Source organism: Clinocottus analis, unplaced genomic scaffold (genome assembly GCF_023055335.1).
Source record: "Clinocottus analis isolate CAN_PGR_092001 unplaced genomic scaffold, fCliAna1.0.p SCAF_3, whole genome shotgun sequence".
Taxonomy (NCBI): Eukaryota; Metazoa; Chordata; class Actinopteri; order Perciformes; family Cottidae; genus Clinocottus; species Clinocottus analis.
In genome coordinates, this window is record NW_027176042.1 from 11,981,386 (window position 1) to 12,006,771 (window position 25,386).

Consider the following 25,386-nt stretch of genomic DNA (forward strand, 5'->3'; position numbering starts at 1 on the left):
CATAAGTGTTTTGATTTGGCCACAGGCCTTCCTCCTACAGAAAGCTGCGAACCTAAGCTAGATCCTGCTAGTTGAAAGGTTGGTGCATTACAGCACTTTGCTGTCCATTAGCAACAATCATATCAAGAGCAGTTGCAGAAGAAAAGCAGAGATAATCTTTCTCCTGCACATCCATACGAGGTGGTCTTTCTATAAATGAATGCCACAATCTTGTTTTATTCATTCTGCAGATTTTGTTCTCTCCTAAATGTATCATACGTTTGTAAAGTATGGAGTAACTTTATTTGTATAAGTGCTTCATAATAGTGATAGTTAGAAGCACTAGTAGTGGAACTAGTATGTTTATGAGTGGATACAAAAAAAGAAACAGCCGTGTGCATTTGTGCTCCTACCAGAGCTCCACTGCTGAGCAGAATCATGAAGATGATCAGGGTTTCAAACCAGTTGTGTTCTACAATCAGGTAGCAGGTCTTCCTCAAGAACCACCAGTGTTTCCCCCAGCCGTGAGTGATGGGAACATCACAGCACTGGTATTTGGCCACACACTCTGTATGAGAGATAAAAACACAACAGCTGATATAAACTGAAAAGACATATGCATCATAATACCAGGGACACAATGCAAAATGTGTCACAATGCCATTAATATAGCATGTGCACTGCGCATTGTTATTATTGTCTGTTGATTGTTATTATTTACCACAAACTCAGATAATAAACACCACCTACCATCTGTCCAGCAGGCTGCTGGGTCAACATACTCCTCCACTACCTCCACCACTGCAACCTCCTCCACATCAGGCTTGATGTCTATTGTGCTGCCCTCGGACGAACTGGTGTCATCAAGCTACAAACAGAGAACCAAAGAGACCAGTTCAACCTCTGATTTTCTCTCTGAACATTACAGGCTCAGCAGTGAGATGCTGAAAGCATATGGACACGGCCCAGTGCCAGTACGGCCATCACATTAATGCCCCTTTGTGTTTATATGTATGTCATGATTTATTGCTGGAGGAATACATGGCGTCGCCATGTAGTGTAGCCCTGTCTCCCTCTGCCACCACCAATTCTGCAGAGTAATTAACAAATTCAGAAGGAAGTAATTAGACTTGACCAGTGATTGATTGTGCTGGTAATGATGGTTATAGTTATACATGCATGAATATAGATCTTTTGGTGATGAAGAATTTATTCATTTATGAGGAAATAATAAATGTTGTTAAACGCTTGTATCAGTCAAACAAAATAGTCAGGTCAGTAAACAATATTTTTCCCTAAAAAAAAGTGGAAGTAGATCTTTGTAATGCATATTAATGCTTTCTTAATGTGTTTGAATAAGGATTGCGCTGAATATGAATTACAGAGTTGTAAGGTATAGTAAAAAGAAATGTGAAATTGTCCTTTTTAGACAACAAAAAAAGACTTGATGAAATTCTCCTGTAACAATAAATCATCGCATACAGTATCTTGACGACAGGTCAAGGTGAGGCAGGGCAAACTAGTGAAATATCAGCATAACAGCAGTCTTATTATAATACAGTAAACACAAACACATTCAGCCAATTAAATCCCTGAGAGAATGATACTGCACTTTATAATCTTAAATCATCAGCAAAGGACTACATTCACACTCTCTTCTGCTCCTTCTCTCTTCGGATGCTCTCAACCAAACAGCCAGATGGATCCCTGCTTTTCTGATTGGCTGTTAGCAGCGCTGTCTGTGTCTACTCCCTGCAGTGTACCCCGTGGCTGGCTGTGGAGCAGGGAAGACTGTTGTGTGGTTGGTTGAGGTAAGCCCTGTGGAATATGGACCTGCTGCAGGTACAGTAGTGATGCTGCTACGTTATCTATTCTCTACAAACCAGGTCAAGGTGACCCGTGGCAGACTTCTGCACACGCTTTGGGTCTGGCTAACCCTTCATATTATACAGTACACAGACACTATGTTTCACTGTCTGCCGTCTCGTCAGGACTTTGTCTCCGTCTGTCTGTAGTGTCAGCACTCAGGCTTAGTGTTACAGCTCTTATGTCTAAATGGATGTTCTGAAATGTCAAGTAAACTCAAGGACTTCAGTGTGGCAGCTCAGACTAGTTCTGCTTAATGGATCAAAAGATGCCACATGGGCATAAAGCTCAACAAACACAGACATTTTCCTCTGCCTTATAACATCACTGTATATTACATGATTAAATTCCCTTTTTAATAAACATAACCATAGTGTGGTATTTGTTCAGACAATGTTAAGATTCAAATTTAGAAACTACATTTCAAAACTTGTAAATAACGTATTAAATACACAGAATATCTCTCTCCCTCCTTCAAGTCATAATTTGCAACGTCCGTTCTCATGCTCTTAGTCCTTCGTACTTACATCTTTACTGTTCTCCACATCCGATTCACTGCTGAAGTCTTCCGTGTTAAGGTTTTCAAAGTCTGACTCCCCAACAGCGATAGGAACACAGACGGTCAGGTTGGGGTTATGAATGAAGGACATATAGTCCTCATCAATCATATATTTTCCCACACTGCTCCCAATGCCACTGGTGGTGCCATTGCCATTTTTAGCATAGTCCAGCTCACGGTTGATGTCTACTGTGTGGTTTGCGATGCAGTTAAGCTTCTTCTCGTACATTTCATCCAGAGGCTTCTGTTCATCCTCTTCAGGCTGTTTGCCAGAGCAAGAAAATAGAACAAACAACAAAAGGTCACAAGAAAATAATAATAATATCATAGAACTCTGACTAAAACATTCATGAAACTTCAGATATAGTTCAAGTTATAAAACAACCAAAAAAGGGTAATGCAGATGAATTTAGATGTTTAGTTAAGTGGTACCTTCTTGATCACTGTTGCCCAGAAGAGCCGGCTGTTAACCTTGACCCAGGCAATTCCTGTCTTAATGCGGGCCATCGCAAGCTGGAGGTTGTTGGGCTCACCATCATCATCTGTGGCAGCAAGGTTGTCTGCACTGAACGAGCTCAGCAGCAAGGCCAGGAACAGGTTCAGCACCTCAGAAACAAACACCACAAAAGATGGAACCCAGGCACTCACAGTAAATGGATGGTTAACAACTGGGAAACAAGAGTGGGCTTCTATCATCCAATAGCATCTACACTATGTTTTCTTTGTCTTTGCTTACCACCAGGTTTCCAATGACCATGACCATCATGAAGACGGTGAGGCACATGGTTTGTCCAGCCACCTCCATACAGTCCCACATGGTCTCAATCCATTCCCCACACAACACTCGGAAGACAATCAGGAAGGAGTGGAAGAAGTCGTGCATGTGCCAGCGAGGCAGTTCACAGGTCTGAGCGATCTTACAGACACAGTCCTTGTAGCTTTTGCCAAACAGCTGCATGCCCACCACAGCAAAGATGAAGACGATGATGGCCAGCACCAGGGTCAAATTACCCAGAGCTCCCACTGAGTTACCAATGATCTTGATCAGCATGTTGAGGGTGGGCCACGATTTGGCGAGTTTAAACACTCTCAACTACAAAAGGAGCAGGACACAAGATTATTGTGTGACAGTTAAAAGATGCATATGTTAATAACCAATCTGTTTAGACTGTACATAAGAAGTAAATAAATGTGTACATGTCTGTCTCTACGCTCTTCCACTCACCAATCGGAATGACCTGAGCACTGACAGACCTTCCACATCAGCCAGACCCAGCTCAACTAAACTCAGAGTCACAATGAAGCCATCGAAGCAGTTCCAGCCTTCCTGGAAGTAGTAATATGGATCCATGGCCACCAGCTTGGCAAACATCTCACCAGCAAAGATGCCTGTGAAAACCTGAAAACACACACAGAATAGCAAGTTTATGCTTTTTCTTCTTGAAAGAAGAAAAAGCATCACATCTGCTCTATTTAATGTGAGATTCAAATATACAATTTTAACACACAATCTTGGTTCCAGGAAATTGCGTGATGTATTCATGGTGAAACCAAATGATAAGAGTGTGTACACAGTGATAGATGAATGAAGTGTTAATTGTAATTTCCAATTTCAGTATGATTTATAAGTGCTTTATTTGTTTGACCTTATATTTGCACCTGTTTGTGCTTGTGTCAATTTGAAATGTTGTATTTCATACCAATTATTTAATCCTTTATGTTACTGTAAAAAGTCCCAACAATGATGCCATAATGGCACTAATTGCAAAAAAAAGAAGAGAAATTTCAATTAAAATCCAGTTCAGAATAAAAGAAATATCTTGCTCACATCAGATTGTATTTGATGCACTGCTGAATGAAATGTATTGGGATTTACTAAGATTAATGACTCCTCTGACAGGGCAAGGTCATAGCATAGTGGCACCACGTTCCAGCAAAACTTGTATGACGCTGTAGTATTTTAGTCTGTCACATATCGGCCCCCCAACAGCTAATCATGTGCACATCAGTGCTGCAGAGAACACCAAAATGATTCATACTGCACCATGATCCATCACACGAAGTCCTCTGAATTGAGTTCCTGTTTCACTCCTGACAGTATGCCAATCCCTATGACCTCATTTCCTGTACTGACACTGTGCCAATTCTGCTGACCTCAGACAGCTGTGCTACGGTGATATCTGACAGCAAGGCAGGGCCCAGACAAATCAAAATGACTGCTGTACATCTGGTTAATATGTACACTGCCAAAGCAGTCCGGCACAGATCAGTGGCAAGCCTTATTGCTATGACTGATATTTTGTTTGTTTTCGTGTGTGTGTGTGTGTGTGTGTGTGTGTGTGTGTGTGTGTGTGTGTGTGTGTGTGTGTTTGAGAAAGATACAGAGAGAGTTAGACAGAGGTCAGTAGAGTTGAGGTAAGCAGGATGCAACGATAGCAGGAGAGTGACCTGAGTGTGTGTGATGAGAGTTTTGGGAGCAGACTGGCTACATAAAATGGAACTAAATCTTTAATGAGACCATATCAGAATCCTATATACGCTGTGTGTTTGTGTTTTCTTAAGTGCACATAGCAAATGATGCATTGATGTATTGGTTTGAGGTTAGGTAAAGTAGGTGGGGCCAACCTGCTATGATGCTGTAACTTCTGAGAGGGAGGAGGTTCATGTAGGCCTAAACAGTTACAAAGGCAAATGCCAGCGATAGAGAAAGGAAAAAAGGAGTGTGGTTTCTCACCAGGTTGCCAACAGACAGAACCCCCTCAAAGTGCTCAGTCATGGGGTAGTGCTCCATGGCCATGAAGAGAGTGTTCAGTACAATACAGATGGTGATGGCCAGGTCAACAAATGGGTCCATGACAATCAAGTAGACTACGTGCTTGATCTTCAGCCACATGGGAAAACATTCCCAGATGAGAAAGATGTTGGCAAACTTGTACCAACAGGGAGGACAACTCCTCTGAGACTCCTCCAACTCTGCAGGAAGAAGAACAAAGAAACCCAAACTGGTGAGAAAAACAAACCAGTTCGGAAAATATCCTCGTGCCTTGTGAAATTATCATGTTGAGGTTTGACAGCAAACAGCAGACCTTTAGACTAAAGGGGGATTAAATTGCAATGAAATCACAGTTAGGTAAAGATGAAATCAGACTCATAATGCACATGTATAACAAGAACACATATTTAACTACAGGTGTAAATGCAAGGCTCATTGGAGGTATTAATCTCAATCATACAGATATTTTTTTGGTACACGGTCTAAATTTAAAAAGGCAAAAGCAAACATGTGCGCTGTCTGTACCCTCTAAGAGTGTGTTGGTGACAACGCTCATCTGACTATTGGCTCGGTCCTTTCCCTTGAAGGAGGAGTTGAGCTGATCCACAGATACCATGAGGGAGCCAGAGTGCTTCTTCTTCACCTCCACGTCAGTAGTCTGTTCTCAGAGAAAGACACAATGTCAGTCAGAGATAGTACTCACGTGGAAGAATACCCACAAACATCACAAGGTAAAAGTCCTGCTCATAAGCTATCTAAATGATGAATGATGTCATCTGGTCAGAAAATGAAAAACCTTATATGATGAATGCAGATTTTTACATCAGCTTATTTAATATTTTCTACAATGTATTATTCCCAAATAAATACCTGATTTGTTGAATTTAAGCATTTCCTGTAACATATTATCAACAAACTTCAAATGTATACTGTCAATTCTCAAATAATTGCCATAACTTACAACAACCCTAGAGAAAACAAGGACTTTATTGAAACTAACTATTATTTTAGATCTGTTTTCCATTCATATTTAATTTTAGTAAGCAGCCATTATTGAACTACTGAATATTATTTGAGAATTTACGGTAGAGTTTCTGAAACCTTCCTATTTTACTGTGCATAACATTACTCCAACCCTGAAGTAAGGAACATTAAACTGCATGCAATGACATGCATGTCAAGAACAGAGGGGAATTCAAGACATCTTTGCTGCGACACCATGCTACATTTTAAGAAAGGTCAAAAAGTAAAAGCAGGTATAAAAGAGGGGTATACCATGCTATCTAGAATGAGGAGAAATATTGTTAATGAAAAAAAATTCTGATTTGTTCTTGCACCATCCAGTGTCTCAAGAGCAGAGGCTAAATGAGGACAAGAAGGAAAGAGAAGTAGACAGAAAGAGTGAAAGAAAAAGTGGTAGTAGCTAAAAGGTGTGATGAACCCACAACCCTGCAAGTGAAACACCCCTCAAACCAAAGAAGTAAAAGTAGAGTGTGAGTTTTTTTTAGTTTTTTTTTTTACCTGTAGAAGGTTTCGGAAGTTGTTGTTTTTTAATAAACGACAATGACTGTATATGGGTAAGCTTGTTGATAGGGGAATGGCAACTAATATTATATTCCATTATTGTAAGATATTAAACAATGAAATGATCATCATGATGCTGGTAAGGCAGAGAGCTCGTGGATACTGCTTCAGTTGGTTAGTGCTTTATAAAGCTGTTTAAAAGAGGAGCAGTGGAAAAAAGAGCATTAGATCAGGCTGTAAGTGTAAATGTCAGTGTAAGGTGAAACAATAAGACAGAGTCTAGTTATTCAGGGGAGGAAAAGGGATCAACTTCGAGCCAAGGGGAAGAGGTTGTGAAGCTGCAGACACCGGGGCCACCACCATCATGCCTAAACGGTATTGGTGTCCCATGGACGTCCTTACACTGTCATCACTGGCTGCCTTATCTATTTTCACCTCAGGCAGAAGCCGTCTGCCGGGCCCAGGGCCGATGAGAGACACCACGCCATTGCAGTCCACTGTGCTGTTCCTCTTCCCTCCAGAGTGGGGTGCCAGTGGGTGGATGCGTGATGAGCCTTGGCTGTAGCCACTGTAGCTGTTGCGACGGTAAGGGATGAACAGTGAGCCTCGACGGTCTTCGCTCTCCTCCACTGTACTGTGCTCATCGTCTGCAAACTCATTCTCCGAGCCCATGTCCTTGGAACGGCCTTTGAAGCTGAAGATGCTGCTGCGGCTGTTGTGGCGCGACATAAAGGGAGAGCCTGGGATGCTGAGAAGTGACTAAGGAGGGAGAAACAGATGCAGAGGAGGAGAGTTAAGGAGTTATTAAGAAGCGCAGGAGTTAGGCAATAAATGAATAGAACAGACAAGGTGGAGAGGGCAAGTGGGCCACAAGCGTAACTAGAATTAAACCAGAGGACAGAGAGAATAAAAGATAAAGGGACACCAAACTCATGTTCGGCTTTAGAGTCACATAAAGGTCCCAAGGCCAGCAGGAGTGCCCTTGGACCCAACAACGTGTCATCACGAAATGAGACGATGAGATGCAATAACGTAAAGAAGAATGAAGAGCTTTTGTCGTAACCATGCTCAATCACTGTTAAAACTACATCATTGCAATACACTATAAAATAGCAAGGAAATTCTACTTTCACTTCAGATAAATATTTCATTAATATATTGTCTTTCTCAATAATCTATTGCTGGGAAGATCACACAATTTAACCAACAAACAGACCATGATACATAGGACAAACAATTGAGGTTATTTTCTCCTCATTTAAGCATAGCATTCTAACTTATAAATGTAATAACAAAACACAATGTCAGCCCAGTGAGGATGTTTTGATCTGGACTAAAGACAGTTGTTTTGTTCTATTCTAATATATAGTGTAACACCCTGTTAGTTCAATGTGTGTTGTGTGTTTGTCTCCCCAGTGACTCCTGATTGTTTATGCCCTACACCTGTGGTTTCCCCATGTATATATATATATATATATATATATATATATATATATATATATATATATATACACACACACACACTCACCTGTTTCCCTTGTCCCCTGCCTGCCAAATTGTCTTTGTAAACCTGTGTGTTTGCACATTGCCTTCGAGCTGTAGTATTTGTTTCAAGGATCAGTCTTTTTCCTTGTTTTGTAACTTTGTCTAGTAAAATACTTTCTGGATTTTGCCTCAACGTGAATCCTGTCATTTTCTTCTGCACCTGAGTCTCTGCCCCACCACACCCAGTCGTGACATATAGTGCTGTTTAGTTCTGTTTCAAAGCTTGTCCTATTACATTTTACAGAAAGCATTTGTTGCAACAAAAAAAAACCTATTCTTTCTTCACATAATTAAAATATTAAAAAAGCATTAGTGTTGACTTTAAGTTACTTGCAGAGCTGTAGAATAGGATGAAGTTCCAACAGAATCACTCTGAAACCAGATATTGTTTTCTGGTCAGACCAATCAAACAAATGGTCTTGCTGGAGCAGACAGTCCCTTGGGAAGATCGCTTGGACGAGGCCTTTAAGAGGAAAACTTGCAAAGTGTGAGGAGCTGGTCAGAAAATGCAGACAAGATGGTTGGAGAGCAATGTCTTCCTTATGAAGTTGGACGCAAGGACTTTACAGCCCAATGTTTGCCCAAACCTCACAATATACTACACATCAAGCTATGCAGGCAAAGAAAAGCCATCAGCAATACCACCGAAGCATTAGAAAGCACCTCAAGATGACCATGGCTCAAGAAAAGAGAGCCATGTGGAGGACGTTGCTAACTTTCTTTCTCGGCCTGTTATACCTCAGCCGCGTCACGTGTGGCAGGTATGGTGGAAAGGCCCAAACCCAATAATTTATTTAATACCTTGAATAATGTGTTTTAAAGCATTGGTAGCAGCATTTACGGTGTAGCTTTTTTTGGACAACTTTACCTGGTTCATAATGGATGTCTTCCTCCCCAGCCGGCTTCCTGGGAAACGAATGGTGCTTTTCTTGCTGCCATCGTCTGACTCAGACTTGACAACCTTCTCGCTGTCTCCCTTCTCTTTGTCCTGCTCCTTCTGACGCCATTTCTTCTTGCGATTGCGGCGCTCCTTGGCACTCTTGGAGCTCAGTTTGGAGACCTCGGAGGAACTGCGGGACAAGTGACCTCCTCCTTCGTCCTCTAACGCAGCCTCCGACACCGTGCCTGCTGAAGTGGCCATGGCAGCAGCCTGAGAGAAAATAAAGACACATGATAACCCTAAACTATGAAACCAGTAAAGGTGTATGTGTGTGAGAGAAGGTGAAACCAACCTGTGTTTCTTCTTGCTGCCTTTTTAGCTGCTCCAGCATGGCCTTGAATTCAGCCTCTTTCTGCTCCGCCTCCTCAATAGTGGCCTGGTTCTGCTCTTCATAAGCCATTGCCACCACAGCCAAGATGAGATTCACCAGATAGAAGGAGCCCACAAAGATGACCAGCACGAAGAAGATCATGTAGGTCTTCCCTGCAGCTCGCAGAGTCTGACAGACAAACACAAACAAACAGTGAGATTTAGAGTGATCGAACACAGAAAATCATGTTTTTAAACAGTCATATTGTGGTATTGTTGAGATATAAAATGAATGCCCGTACTAAAACAGTTGTCTTATGTCCATGATTTTGTTAGAGGAGGTCTTTCTTACTCCGTTGAAGGTACTGTATGTACATGTGTGTTAAGTCTGCCGTGCTCATGCTTATATGTAGCCTGACTTTCTCCAAAAACCTCCAGAGAAAAAAAGAAGCAAGTAGAGTGCCTGTATTCCCAGTTTCAAACACACACAAAAAACAATGACTGGCCTAATCTATTATGCTGTAACAGTGCAGGTCTGGAGGAGGAAGAAAGAAATGCTAATACATTGTCAGGGTGGTGCAGTTTAACATCACATTTATCTGAGCGTATGTTTTATATTTTGTACATGTGTGTGTGTGTGTGTGTGTGTGTGTGTGTGTGTGTGTGTGTGTGTGTGTGTGTGTGTGTGTGTCCCAAAGAGCAACAAAAAGTGAGAGGATTAAAGAAGGCAGAGATATACTACCAGTTTCATGATCTCTTAAAAAATATATTTGGCAGAGATCATAACCGTTCGAAAGGTCATTCAACAAACATGTATTCACTTTTGTTTATTGCTTTATAACAAATGTAAATAATTAAATCAGTTTCTTCCTGCATGAAAGACAAACACACTAGTCGCACACTCCCAGCCACAGTATTTCTGATGATCAACTGTTCATCCTTCCCTTTTATCCAGAGGGCAAATCAGCTGATGGGGGAGAGCTGCTGAGGCACCTTTGCTGATTCATCCAGTTATTAGGATGAGGATGATGACATATATATATATATATATATATATATATATATATATATATATATATATATATATATATATATATATATATATATATATATATATATATATATATATAAATAAATATTTGTGAGGGAGTAGGGACAAAATCATTCGTACTATAGTGGATGTTTTACTTCTATTGGTAGGACTAGAGATGCTTTAAACAGGTAAGTAAAACAGCTGCAAGATGGGGCCAAAACTTCATCCAGGGAATGAAGTTAGCACCTTCCACCTGTCAAATACAGGATCAGTACTGGCTGTGGCAGGTAAAAGGTAACCTGCCCCCATTAATCTTCTATTAAAAAATATAAGTTGTAAAAAGCATTGAAAAATAATCAGTGAATAAGGTTACACGATACATTACATATTTATACTGTCTGAATGAAGCGTTCTACATATACATCATACCAATTTGAGAAGAAGGAAATTCAAGAAGAATTTAGAAAACACTCCTTTACCAGCATGTACAGATTTTCCCAGAAGTCTTGCGTCATGAGGCGAAATAGAGTGAGGAAAGCCCATCCAAAGCTGTCAAAGCTGGTGTAACCATAGTTGGGGTTCCTTCCAGCTTTCATACATGTAAAGCCCTCCGGACAGCGTCTGAAATAAATACAAAATTTTATCTTTACAAGTGACGGAGATGCGCCACATAAGCATCAAACAGTTGCGATTCCAGATATAGGCACCCACTGGCAGTCTAAGATATAACAGCAACATGGAAATGGGCTTGAAATTTGTATTTTGATAAGTGTGTTTTGTTGTTGTTGTTTGCTTGTGCAGGCATGCTTATATGTTAACTGTTTGGAGTAGGATAATGATATGATCTACCTAATATTTCATCACTCAAGCAAGGCTCATGAACTATAAATACATGTTTGAATGTCTAAATCAAGGGTGGCCGAGGTCCCAAACCAAACGATGATAGTATTGCATTGCATTGTTAAGATACAAAATGGTATTGGGAGCCCAAGTTTACTTCAAAGAAAAGCATTTTGTCTGCGTGCCTCTTGCTCTCAGCCTACATCACAAACTTCCTGCGTAAAGTCTCAGCCCGCCATGCTCAGATTTAACACCCCCAAAAAACTATTGGGGATTCTACGTATTTCAAGAGCATTTTTACCTTAAAAAAAAATAAAAACGGGGAATTATATGAAGGAAGGATGTGTGTATGTGTAGTCATTTTATTTATTTTGTAAATTGTGAATGTATTTTGTTCCTAAATAGTGGCACCTATAAAACAATTAGCCTTTGTTTGTATCATTAACCCCAATTTATTAAAATGTTATTTACAATTTTTTTTGTGTGCTGTCAAGTTTGCTAAAGCTAATGTGTCTGAAAAATCATTCAGATGCTTAAGGGAGGCACTAACGCCTGACTACATCTCTGATGACATGTCCAAGTACGTCACAAGATGTGCAAAAGAAAAAAAAACAGAAAAATGGGAGACATTTGCTGAAAACAAAACAAAATTCAAATATAGATTTGGATGCATGCATGTAGTGAGAGACTAACTTACCCTGAGTCACTACTATTTCCACATAGTAGAGCATCAAGCTGATTAGGGAGGATGTAGAAATTAGCTATAAAAAAACACAACAAAAAACAGTCACTTTTGTCAGCAGTTGAGCAGTCACGGTGTCTGTAATTTATTCATATCAGCAAGGTAAAACAAATGCAATCTTTCTCAAACTTCAAAACAATGCAAAGAAAAAAGAATCATCAGGAAGCACAAGCTTTCTGTGACTTTAGTCCCATTTACATGTGCAACTAGTTTAATCCAGTGTCAAGGTAATCACTCACTCTCATTCATGATGTATTCGCTCCAGTCAAAGGGCCTGCTGCTATTAACCGGGTACTGCTCAGTCATGTTGATTGGCCAGATTACACACTTCTGCCGCAGGTTCCCCATAAAGAGCTGCAGTCCAATCAGAGCAAAGACGCTGAGACAGAAGACGGTCAGGATCATCACATCCGACAGCTTCTTCACAGACTGGATCAGAGCACCCACAATGGTCTTCAGGCCTGTTAATTAATATACAATAAACACACACACACACACACACACACACACACACACACACGCACACACGCAAAAAGAAACACACAAATGTGCATTTATGCACAAACATGTCAACAGACAAATTCACACGCACACAAACACACACACACCAGCACCCAAATTAAAATGCACACAGAAACACAGAAACACACAGATAGACAAAATAAAAAGAAGTGCAATTGCTGGCAGCTACATGAGAGCACGAGCTGGTTTTATAGCTGCAGGTCAGAGCTGACTCAAGTCAAGCGTGGAAAAAGTTAAGTTAGGTAACTTATATCTAATCTTGTATTGTTATATAAATCTAAACTTGGCAAGCATTAGGATTGTTCTCAGGCACCTACACCCACGTTGCCAATCCTCAACACCAGAAATTGTCTCGGTGTGTCACATGCATTGCTTTAGAGAATAAAACAGACATGTTCTTCTTGTCCCTCCTGCCTGGATAGAAATCTTAAGACTGTAATTTTAACACTTTTTAACACATTTAACCAATTGTGAAAATCCATCACAATTGGAAAACAGCAAAATTAAAGTGGGTTCTTACATATATTGTTATATTTGCTGACATGTAAGTAAAATGGTTAAGGGAACCACGTGAATGTTGAGTATGTTGAGATCAATACATGTATTATTCAACTGTGAAAAGTAGCTCTTTATTTTGCAGTAACTGCACATATATTCCTTTAAGGGAATAAAAATAATATCTGCGGACAGAACTGCAGCTCAAAGACAGAAGAACATGTTGTCCTGCATCTCCACATCTCCTGGGAGGAGAAACCCCATCTTCCTTCCTGTGCTAATTTTCTCCCTTGATCCTTTTCTTGTTCATCTGAATAGTCTTCAGGCTACCATTACTTTTTATGAGTACTACTTATTTCAGATAAAGAGAATAATCCCATATCATGTAACTCGATGTCTTCTGTTATACAGTCTTAATAAGCAGTCTGATATAATTTGGGCAACGTTTGTGGCATTAGAAAGTAATGAATCTCCCTGTGAACAGTCAGGTTTTGTGGGCTGCCTAAGAAAACATGTGATTTAACAAGCCACTCGGATTTGTCTCCCCTTTTTAAGTCACATGAAGGCTCAGTAGAATATACCGCCCCCAAATTGAGTAATCTTCGGGATTTCTTTTAACATAAAAGCATGTCAGTAAGAACTTGAAAAGTAGCATGATAAATCGCCTTAAATTTGATTTTCACTTATAAAGTCATGTATTTAATGTTATAGAGAAATACTTGGGATTTAAAGCCAAGTTTAAAGTGGCTTTAGAACATATAAAGCATGTGTCTACAATACTGTACAGTATGTCCAAACTACAAACATCTGAGAAATGTATTTTTTCAGAATCATATTTCACAATAATATCTAGCTTTTTCTTTCTGGCTGGGGTTATTGTTGTGCATAGATTCTGCATTCACAATCACTCCATACCATAATAGCAATAGCTAGCACCTGAGTTGTGCGGTCGCTCTCAAAGATTCAAACTTTGATGAATGTATGTCTTGAAGCATATTTCTAGGCAATAAAAGAAATACTTCTAGAAGCATTCAATAAAACCAAAGACATGATTGTCTATATGTATTAACAGCACTCTGACTTGACTATGATTCAGGATACATTCAAGTCCAAGTACAGATATAGAGGTGACATTCAGTTTGTTCTCTCCATAAAACACAAAACAACACAACAAATACTAAAGCTGGATGGGATGTTTTCATCAGAAAGACACTTTTATTTCACATGTTTTCACTAACTTCATGTAAGAAAATACTTCTATATAAAAGCTGTTCCAGGGAAGGAAGAACAGACAGCATGACACTCTTAGAAATAAAGGCGATAACCAGAACCATAAAGGGTTCTTCCGCTTGTCCTTGTAGGAAAAGCCTACCCAGCAGAAACTTTTATAAAGTTTGCACCCTTCCAGGAACCCTTTCTAAGGGTTGAAACTTGAACGCAAAATGAAGGGTTGTACATAGAACCATCAGAGAGAGGTTTCACTCTGAAACCACAATGAAAGGTTCGACAGAGAGCCCTTCAGTGGTGCAAGACCTCTCTGGAGGCTCCATCAGAAATGTTCCACCTTCGAAGGTGGCATTAGAAAGTAATGCATCTCACTGTGAATACAAATAAAGTATATAAATTTAAAATTTCTGTAAAAAAAAAAAAAACAGTCAGAGGGTTCTACGGAGAACCCTAATACAACACTTCCTGTTATATCGCAGAGCTCTATCTCCACCGTAACCAACGGTTTTCTTTAGAGACCCACATCCAGTAACCGTGGGCTGATAAGGCTCCTAATTGGCCAGCTCAACCCACAACAATCATGGTTCACAATAGTTTTTTTGGGGATGTGAGCTGAGAGGATCTTTTAATTCTCATGATTGTAACAGTCTATGGAGAACTCTTTCTTCCAAAAAAGGGTTATGTGGTTAAAAACGGTTCTTAATTGAACCTTTAGTCTGTCAAAAAAACCTTCAAAGCCCTTTCTTCTTCTAAAAGAAAGATTATTTAAAAGTAAAGGGTTCAGGTAGAACTCCAGCCCTCCAGGAAGAACCCTTTCGGGAGCTTTATTTCTAAGAGTGCAACTGGATTTAGAAGAGAGATTGTACCAAGGGATTACTTTTTCCCTTCGCTCCTTGTGTCCATCTATGAGAACATTCCTGACCAGCTGCAGTGAGTTATTATTCTGCATCCAACAAATCAACTGATCACAGCAGCACCACACACAGCGCACAGAACCGAGCTCAGTCAAGGAAGCAGGAAGTGAAGAGGAGAAAGAAAGGACAGGCGAGGAAGAGTTGGTGGCTGGGAGATTTGGGGGGAGGCAATGAGAGGTGGCATGCAGGTCATTTAAACGCCAAGGCTGAAGGAATTGACTCGGTGTCAGCATCACCTGTCTGTAAACCGGGATGGTGACCTTGCCTTAACTGAAGAACCGTTCCCATCCCAGGCACCTTTCTTCCACTCTGGCAGCGCTGGGCCCTCAGGCTGGTGGAGCCCAGAGCACAACTGTGTGTGTGTGTGTGTGTGTGTGTGTGTGTGTGTGTGTGTGTGTGTGTGTGTGTGTGTGTGTGTGTGTGTGTGTGTGTGTGTGTGTGTGTCTGCTGAGATACAGTGACTTCATGGTGTCATATTGTTTTTGAGTGGATATCATGTATAAGCAAATGTAAACTTGTGGAACTGTTTGTTCCCCAGAAAAGTATTGTGTGGAATCTGGTAAATATTGACAGAATTTTGCTGATTTATGATATTTATTAATTCCCTTTAACTCCCAGGATGGACAAAGATCTTCTGAAAAAAAAACTCTGAAGCCTGAAATAAGTCCTTTCAACCAAAAGGTAAAATCCAAAAGAAAAGCCCCTTAAAGCCAAACTCGTAAAAGCATGTGTCTCAAAGCTTCATGCAGCGTTGATGTGTTGTCAAATTAGGCTTGGCAGTCTTAGGGAATCAGAAAGTCTTTAGAAACAAGTCCTAGACTATGAGAATTTGGATCAATGTGTGAAATTATACTGTACACAAAACCAAATTTAAAGAATGACACATATAATCTACTTATGATCATGTTTATTCATCTAACCCCTCATAACAGCATCCTGAAAGTCTCCTTGGAAATAGCATCTTAATTTTACCCCCATTTTATCACGTTGTTTTGGACATTCTTTTCTCTTTAACTCGGGGTAGAAATGAACAGACAGATAGCTCTTGCATATCCTGATGTGCTGCATAAGCTCGACTGTCCATACGGGACATGTGAGCCCATAAGACTGCCAGTAGACTGCTAAGCCTATCAAAAATGTATTGCTACCATTTTTGATTGTCATAAAAAAACAAAAAATATAACAAAAAAAAAATGAAGAAATTCTAAAACATCCTCTTTAAAAAATAAAAAATAACAAAAACAAAGTAATTGAAATATAGATAAAGTAGGCTCAGCCTTAGTGTTTAAATGGGAGTCTCACCTGGAATGACAGAAATAGTTTTCAATGCTCGGAGAACCCTGAACGTTCTCAGCGCCGAGACATTCCCAAGGTCCACAAACTCTGTAACATATCTGTAACAAGGTAGGATGACACACAGAACAGAACCCCATGACACACAACACACACGATAACAACACACACGCATGTACGCGCAAGAGCACGACACCAGCACCACCATCGAAGACCAGGAGGGGACACCACGGTGAGAGAGAGAACGCCTGTCCGACCAGTGGGAAGAGAACAAAGGAGGAAGAGGAGAGGAGAGGGACTGGAACGAAACCACACCTAACATCAACCCCGTGACTCGCCCACCCGCAAACACAAACACCTGGACTGTCTTACCTGGGATAACTGAAATTGTTTTCAAAGCCCTCAGAACCCTGAACGTACGCAGAGCTGACACATTGCCTAGGTTTACAAACTCTGTTATATACCTGCAAGGTGGATCAGATAAAATTATTCAGCAGCCATCCCAAACAGAGGAAAGAAATAATGGATTGTTACAAAATATTGCAATAATCATTATACACGTTGTATGATGGACGAATGTGGACTGAAGGTGCTGTGGGCAATTCTCTTTAGAACATATTTTGAGTTATTAAGTTAAACTCATCTTGCATGCAATCTCAAATCATTACAAACACAGGAGTGTTTTCAGACACTGCACAATGTCAGAAGTCTTAATTACCTGATGAGGAAATTATTTATATTTTCAGGTTTTGCTCATGCCGATTTTGCCCACTGCAGCTTTTAGATATAAATGTACTGTCTTTATCCATCAAACATAAAAAATACCACTACATTGATTATTTTAAAAAGAACTCCAGCAGACTGCAAAAAACATATTCAGATTAAACATTTGATGGACGTGTTATGATACCTATGCAATGAAACATCTGTAAATTAATGATCAAATTATAATGACTAATCAAATGTACATGAAAAAAAAAGTTTTATCATGAAATGACTGACAGCTGAAAATGAATTTTCTGGCAGAAAAGATTAACGTCGTAAAAGTACAAACAGCTGTTAACAATAACTTAAATAATGATTGCTTCCACTGATATGTCTCATAAGCCATACCAGTGAGCCGGCATGCACACTACTACCCTGGTACCTGAACAGAAAGTCGTTATTCATGTGATTAGTTACACTTGTTTTGTTGGAACTAGTATTTCTTATAAATAAATAACAAAAACAACGTAATGCTATCCAAATGCTAAAATTATCTTTTTATTTTTCAAGTTAAAATCAACTTTTTGGTGTGTTTTCTTGTTTTCATTGGACATAGTTGTCACATGTAGCCTTCAACTACTGTATACAAAAATAATGTAGGCTTTTATTGTTCACAAATATGAGGCGAAATACTTACGCCATTGAGATGACCATGAAATCCAGCCAGTTCCATGGGTCTCTGAGAAAGGTGAACCCATCTATAGCAAAGCCTCGGGCAACAATCTTTGTGAGCGACTCAAACGTATAGATACCTGTGAAGGTGTACCTTGAAACAAAGAGACGAGAGAGTAAAGTCAGTGAAAGGCACATACATCGAGGATATGAATGCTGAGGAGAAGCATGGACGTGTACTTACTCTACTTGTTTGGACCACTCTGGAGGGTCACTAAATGTCATGAATATACAGTTGGTCAAAATCGTACACATGATGATCATGCTGAATAACGTGAGAGGACAGAAGTTAAGGAAAGTTTGAACAGCGCTATTCATAACACCCCAAACACTTCAATACACCAACAACCGCAATCAAACATTAGTATTGAAGTTAAGCTTAAGGAGAAGGGTAGAGTGTGGAGAAGACAGAGCTGGAGAGCTTAAAGTAGCTGTCATTACTTATTACCGACGACTTGTGACATAAGCAAAAACATGTTTAAAATACTGTTTCATTCACTTCAAAGACAAAGAAATTGATCACGTGAAAGGATATGAGTGTATCAAAATCTTAATAGCTATTCGCCTAAGTAGATTAAAAGGGCTTAAGATGTACACGGAGGGCGTGGCACTGAAGCGGAAGAGTGTTTTCCCTTTGTTGATGACTATAAATGTCTGTGGAGAGAGAAAGAGAGAGAGAGAGAGAGAGAGAGAGAGAGAGAGAGAGAGAGAGAGAGAATAACAGTTAGAACATTTTTCAGGCATATTTATATGGCACAAACTTTTCCATACCTGGTCTGAAAACCTTTGCGTTACTGCTGATGATGCTGACCGAGCAGCTTATGTGAGGATGATACTGTATTCCATCTCAACATAGCATTTTGATTAAAGAGTGCACCCGTGTTGGAACCTGTACCCAATGAGCAGTGAGACAACAGCGAATGGCCGTCCACTATACAAAGCACACAAGATAAACCAGGAGAGTAAAAAGTATAGAAAGGGAAGAGGACAAGGACACGAGGCTGTGTTTTACTCTGCTGATATCGCTTCCTTTGTGGCCAGTCCTCTGAGAGCCGGAATAAAGTGAACACCTCTGATCTGGTTGCACCTGACCAAGTGTCTGCCCTGGCAAGCTTTTCACCATGACGGTAGCTCTTTGAGCAGCAGACAGGTGAATGGGAAGCCCTCCCCTCGCCGTGGCCAAATGCTTCTCTTCGGCCCGAGTTTAAAGCTCTTACTGGAAGAGAACCGCAAATGCTGTCATCGATCAGGGGCAGATCTGCTGACTCCAGACTCTCAACAACCACTCCCCACCCATAAACAGCACTGGGCCACGTGGGGCTGTGCACTGGGGTGAGGCAGCAGTGCTTCACCACTGTGTGTTTGTTTGTGTGTGCCTGTGTGTGGTTTGTGGATGTTTGTGCCCAATTTTGGGCAAAGACAATGCGGGGTCTGAGTGAGAATAATGAGCATTATTTACAAACAAATGAACCACTGGCATCCAAACCACACGTTTGTTATGAATGCCAACACTGCTAGGGTGTTTTTCCTTCTCCACCACATCCGCTCATGTGTATTTACGACACCACTGATAGGGCTGCCGGCCAGTATTTACAGGTTACATAAATACACAACATGGCCTGTTAGTAACCAGTGATGAAGAACAATGAAGATATCCAATAATTTTAGAAACATTAAGAATTTCTGTCACTTTGAACCTTGTCCTTCACATTCGATATTAAATGATAAACAAGTCTTCTATATATGTGTTTTATATCTGAATAAATAACAGTTTATGTAAACTAGATACAATACTGGTCACCAGATCATGAAGCAAACTATAAATTGCTTGCCCTTTACATTCAGGTACAATGATCACTACACTCACAATGAAAATGATGATATATGATAATAAGCCACTAGTCAAGAGCATGTATAATAGAATAATTTAGTCTTGGCACCAGCAACTAGCAGAATACACACACAATGTTGGTTCAGATCACGGGAAACACTAGAAAGAAATGGGGATGCGACGACAAGTGTCCTGAGACAAGTGGTGTCCTGAAATCTAATTAAATTAAAAATAGCGTCTGCAGTCTGGGGAAAGACAAAATGTATTCTCTGCATCAGAGGACTCCTCTCTCTCCCTCCCTTCCCCGCTCTTTTTCTTTTTTGTCTATAGAGCAGCTGCAATACTTCAAAATCCTCTCAGTATTTTTCCCTACCACATGGAGAAAGAATGAGCTATACTTAATCAACACAATGAGTACAGGAAGACACGCGACCTACAGTCATGTTCAAAGGGTAAACCTTCCTCTTAGAGGTCAAGTGTTTTGCTGACCGAGCACATCCAGTATGTGGGTGGAAGAGGAGGTTGTAAAATGAGCGCTACCTCGTTAGTGCTTTACAGACCCTCAGCATTCATAAATATGTTCCATATGGTAATCAATGTGACGAATCACGCCATGTTGAAATCCTTCAGCTTTGTAGAGGTTTTTAAAAATATCCGATTTGAAGACACAATTATTAGAGTTGGTAAAATACAAAATCTTTTAATTTCTTAGAGAAAGCTTCATTTTAAAGAGCTGTTCACCCAGCACAATTCAAATCATGAACTCAATAAAGACAATTAATTATTTAAATTATTAATGGACTAAAAAGAAATAATGCCAAAATGTATTTGAATAAACTGAATAACCTACCAAGGTTTACTAGAGGGCATTAAGAGGATGAAACTACAAAGTAAAAACTAATCCGTGCTTGCGTTGTATTAAAAGGAGAAAAGTAAAATGGGTTGTTTCTATCTCTTGAACACACTTATGTTTTACTTTTTCAATTTAAGACTATGAGCAAAACTATACGGTCAGAAGTGGAAATCACTGGTACTGGTAACCTTTTTTTGATATCATATCCTTTATTGTTCCGTATTTACTGAATAGAAAACCACTGAGTCGCATCGTGGGCTCTGATCAGGTTAATTGTGGTACAAATGCCACAGTTATCTCATTGTACAGAGATGTCGTCCAACCACTGAAAACAGTGCATACTGTTGGATGATATATTGTTGATTGTTTAAATTGTTAACATTGATTCATTCATTGATTAATCACTTATTCCTCTCATTTAATTCATTTCCAAGACAAACACATGGAATGAGAGACTTTGAACTTATTGTGAGAGTTTTTGCTTTCCACAGCGCATTTAAATGGGATCAACCATGTTGTGCAATAGTAAGCTCAAGGAAACTGAGGATGAATTGTATCTATATTCACATGGATAAACATAGAGTGGCGATGGTAGTGAATAAGTACAATGGATCACAAAACAATATGTAACACAATGCTTGTTGAAGTCCCACACATATCATATTACAGTGATCTGCCTATTTAATTACATAGTTAAATATACAAACATACAAAGTTGGACATGTACATTCATAAATGCACCACACAGCAGAAGTATAAGAAATACACATTTTCTGCGAAGCTGGTAAAATGTTCCTAATTCTCCATAGAGCGTTAAAGAACAAGGCACATATGCAAGAATCAGGAGGCAGAATGCAGCTGCAAGGACAGTGTGTGTGTGTGTGTGTGTGTGTGTGTGTGTGTGTGTGTGTGTGTGTGTGTGTGTGTGTGTGAGGAGGAAGAGGAGGAGGAGGAGGAATAGTGGAGCAGGGATATGGAGAGGGGCTTGCAGGGGTATGGGACAGCGGCAACGAAAGCCGAGAAGAGCGAAAGAGAGAGAGATAGAAAGAGAGAGAGAGAGTGAGAGAGAGAGAGAGAGAGAGAGAGAGAGAGAGAGAGAGAGAGATGAGGGGGTGGAGCGGGAGTGATGCAGAACAGAAAGCCAGAGCTGCAAAGGGGATAGAGCCAAACCTGAGATGGATGGGTAGACGGAGAAAGGAGGAGGACTGGGTAGGCATGCAGCAGAGAGACAAACTGAGAACGGTCTGTTACTTCACAAAACTGACTGCAGATTTTGACTGTAAACTTATCAAAAGATACGGCAATGACTTTACGACAAAATTATAAATGAAAACAACGAATTCATTCAATTAGATTAACATGCGATTGCCAACAGTTTGGATAATTGAATGATCAAGAAATAAAAAAGGCCAAGTATTTGGGGTTCTTGTTTATGCTTTATTTCTATCTTTAATATATCATGGCAAATCAAGCACCTTGGGGCTTTTTCATTTCAAAACACTACGGGCTCAGGGAAACTATAATAATCCCTTATACATGATACCTACACACAACAATTCATCAATTGATTGCAGTTGGAGCCCTATATAACCTTCAAAAACAGAAACACACTGCAAATCAGAAGTTAAAAGCCCTTTTAAAGGACACATGCAAAAGCCTCTTTTCCAATTGGAAAGAGAAAACAGGAGACACATACACAATGAGCTGGATTTTAGCCCATTCCGTAAGGACCACCTGTATTGAATAAGTGCACCTTGATTCAATTTACAGAGCAGCAAAAATATCAACAGCGTCCACAATGTTTACCGTGGAACTTTGATGCTTTGTGACAAAACAGCATAGCTCTCACGAGGATCTTTAACTGAATATATATTAGCATTATAGCCAGAACTCTCATGTATTGACTAAGCTCACTGCAGTGAGAAGCCAGCCACTAATGTCTTACCAAAATATGTATGACTACAATCTAATTTCCCAGCATATTATATCAAAAAAATGTGTCAACCCACTTCTTTACCTGTATGCTGTGCTACAAAACCCCACTATTCCATTTTTACCCCACCCTGCTTCTTTAGACCAACCTAGCTAGCAGTGAAGGCACACTCAACCCCTCTACCCCCGCCTCATCCCTTCCTCACTCAACTCTGTACAGGAGGATGCTGTGTCATCAGAGACTGAGGACTCAGACAGAGCACTAAAGCCGGGCCCTCCCTCTAATTTACTACACCCAGAAAAAAAGAAGGCCGGAGAGGAGGCGTCGGGAGGCAAGAGGAAAAAGGAGCGTAATGGACGGAGACGCAGACAGAGATGGTAACATAATGTAATGGTGTGTACAGTGCTACATGCTGATATTCGGAGGCTGCTGCTGCTGCTGCTGCTTGAGCCGTGAGCTCCCTTTGTGCGCTCACTAGTAGCTGCGGCCCTGCAGTAGTCTGAGCAGAAATGACTGGTCTGCTGCACACTCCTGTAATGAGACAGTCACCACAAAGCTACATTCAGGAGGAGAATAAAGCCTCTGCATCAACAAAACCTAAAAGCTGTTCATAGGGCTTTTGTCCATTGCAGCCAATTCAAGAAGACTCATCTGAACTGCATTTCCACACACAAACTAAGCACACATGTGTCAATGTGCACAGTGCAGCTAAAACAATGGCATGCCCTCCATCCATCCAGTCCTTCTCCTCCTGTATGACCACAGCAGCTTTAACATTGCCTAATAACATCAGACATTTGAAAAGCCCAGGCAGTCTTCTCCCCATCACAGGGGAAAACAAGAACTGCAACGCTGCATTTATCATCCTCACCACTGCCCCCTCTTCCTCTCTTTGATGCATGAGTGCTGTGATCAGGTTTCCAGCAGCTGACACACTCATTGACATACAGTGCAATGGTGAGCGATAGGATGACTGTCGGTCGAGTAGAGGAGACGAGCAGACCGGAAAGATGAGCACTGTGGAGGAGGAGTGGGCGCTAACCATGAATATACTTTGAAGAGAATTTCCTCAGGTTTGATGAAGGACAAATACATTAGTGGATTAGGAAGATGATTGACATGAATAATAGTAAGCTGGAGAGGGACGATGAGGTCCTGACCTGTGAGTCTTATTGAACTCATAGATAGGTATGATGGGATGAGCCGATCTTGACTTAGCAGAATGAATGATGAGTCAGAACCTGTATTGATGCAAATATATCGAAAGCACCCCATCGCTCCCTTTTGAAAACCCCTAAAAAGGTTTCCTTGAGCAAGGCACTGCAGCCATGACTACACTAGTGGAGCTGCTCACAAGCCAGAACATAAAGGGGCAATGCTGGGATGAGAGTGTACTGCAACTACCTTTTCCAGGTCGTGGATTTATTTATTTATGTATTTTGTACCAGATTACAAAGTATTCACAAATCTTTCAAATGAAAAACAATTCCCACCAAAAATCAGAAATAACATAATTTTGTACTGAGTGAACAATTTAAGAAGAAAAAGATGAAATATGCCATGTATTCTCGAGGTTCTGGCCAGATAGGACATGAATGAACATATAAATTAATAGATATATATTTATAGAAAAAGAACCATCATACCATAAATGAGTATAAGAGGCACATTTGGAGTGTCTCGGGGAATGTGTTATACTTATTTATGGTTTTCAAACTTTTTAAAGTAACATCCTGTACTTACAGTTAATCATTGCTTTACTCATCTGTGTGAGCTTTAATCTACGTTTTTAAGTTGTCAATCTGCTCTAATCAACTATCCAAAAACGTGTCTTGTGGCGAAGGCTCTTGCTACAGTAACGGCGGCTTGTGAGTGGAGGCCATGATAAACAACTCAGCTGCAACTTTCCTTGTGAGACACCACAGAGAAAAGTAGGGAGAGGTAAGAAGTATGCACTGGGCAATATACGCAAAGTAGGGAAGGATAATGTTGGAAGAAGAGATTATTCACGCTTAATCATTTACTGTTTCACTGTTATATTCAGACTTCTCATCTTACTGTCTCTGTTTAATCTGACACACACACTCAGCATGTCTCCTAATAGCAGTGAGACTGGGGAATCTGTATGTTATCTGAAAGAACATGCAGTTCCTTTGTTATCATATGACCATTTCTTGCAAACCGCTCTATGGGACGAGGGGAAAGGTTCACGGTTAGGCTGAAGACGTCATGAGGGTTTCTGTTAGTGGTCATGATGAGTATTTAAGGGGTGGTTCTTTGAGAGATCTTTGAGCAGTTTTGGATATGCAATTTGTCTATCATGTTGTACTTCTGACTCTGCACCTTCCTTGCAACGAATAAATGTTCCTGTTTTAATGATTTTACTCCGAGGGGTCGAGTGAATTTTTCTAACAGATAATCAGACCAGAATGCAACCCTTTCTGTGGCCACCACTGAACTAGGCTGTGGATCAATAGATCACAAAAGGCACATGCACTTAATAGTTGCATCCGCCCTACGAGGGAGTGCTGTTGGCTGAGATTGTCAGTCCAGCTGACTGGGCTTCTTGCAGCTATACAGGCTGCAGATTCTTTTACACATTATAATAGGAGTCTGGCTACTCCACACGTTTACACAGCTGAGGGCACTACAGCATGCTCCTGCCCTTTTCTCTTCAAGTCTTGTCCTCTCCTGCCATCTTCTGCCTCTTTACTAGTGCAGAGCTACAGGAGCACAGACAAGCTTGTGAGAGTGGTATGGGACCGAAGCCT

At 40.4% G+C, this 25,386-nt stretch overlaps 1 protein-coding gene across 4 annotated transcripts in view; it reads right to left on the bottom strand.

Moving 5' to 3' along the window:
• scn8ab (sodium channel, voltage gated, type VIII, alpha subunit b) overlaps nt 1-25,386 on the bottom strand; it is a 43,345-nt gene that overhangs the window by 11,635 nt on the left and 6,324 nt on the right. The window contains exons 3-20 of one of the 4 annotated variants that reach the window (XM_068593574.1): nt 18,534-18,652; nt 18,183-18,272; nt 17,964-18,092; nt 16,571-16,662; nt 12,350-12,571; nt 12,066-12,129; nt 11,008-11,149; nt 9,479-9,685; nt 9,115-9,396; nt 7,137-7,460; nt 5,703-5,835; nt 5,139-5,377; nt 3,630-3,803; nt 3,141-3,497; nt 2,837-3,010; nt 2,373-2,666; nt 730-847; nt 393-547 (exon numbers count right to left, since the gene is read on the bottom strand). In XM_068593574.1, coding sequence (XP_068449675.1) covers nt 393-547; nt 730-847; nt 2,373-2,666; nt 2,837-3,010; nt 3,141-3,497; nt 3,630-3,803; nt 5,139-5,377; nt 5,703-5,835; nt 7,137-7,460; nt 9,115-9,396; nt 9,479-9,685; nt 11,008-11,149; nt 12,066-12,129; nt 12,350-12,571; nt 16,571-16,662; nt 17,964-18,092; nt 18,183-18,272; nt 18,534-18,652 — 3,315 coding nt within the window. Of the gene's footprint in view, nt 1-392; nt 548-729; nt 848-2,372; nt 2,667-2,836; nt 3,011-3,140; nt 3,498-3,629; nt 3,804-5,138; nt 5,378-5,702; nt 5,836-7,103; nt 7,461-9,114; nt 9,397-9,478; nt 9,686-11,007; nt 11,150-12,065; nt 12,130-12,349; nt 12,572-16,570; nt 16,663-16,933; nt 17,026-17,963; nt 18,093-18,182; nt 18,273-18,533; nt 18,653-25,386 lie in introns of all 4 variants that reach the window. The other 3 variants (XM_068593571.1, XM_068593575.1, XM_068593573.1) reach the window with 3 other exon arrangements.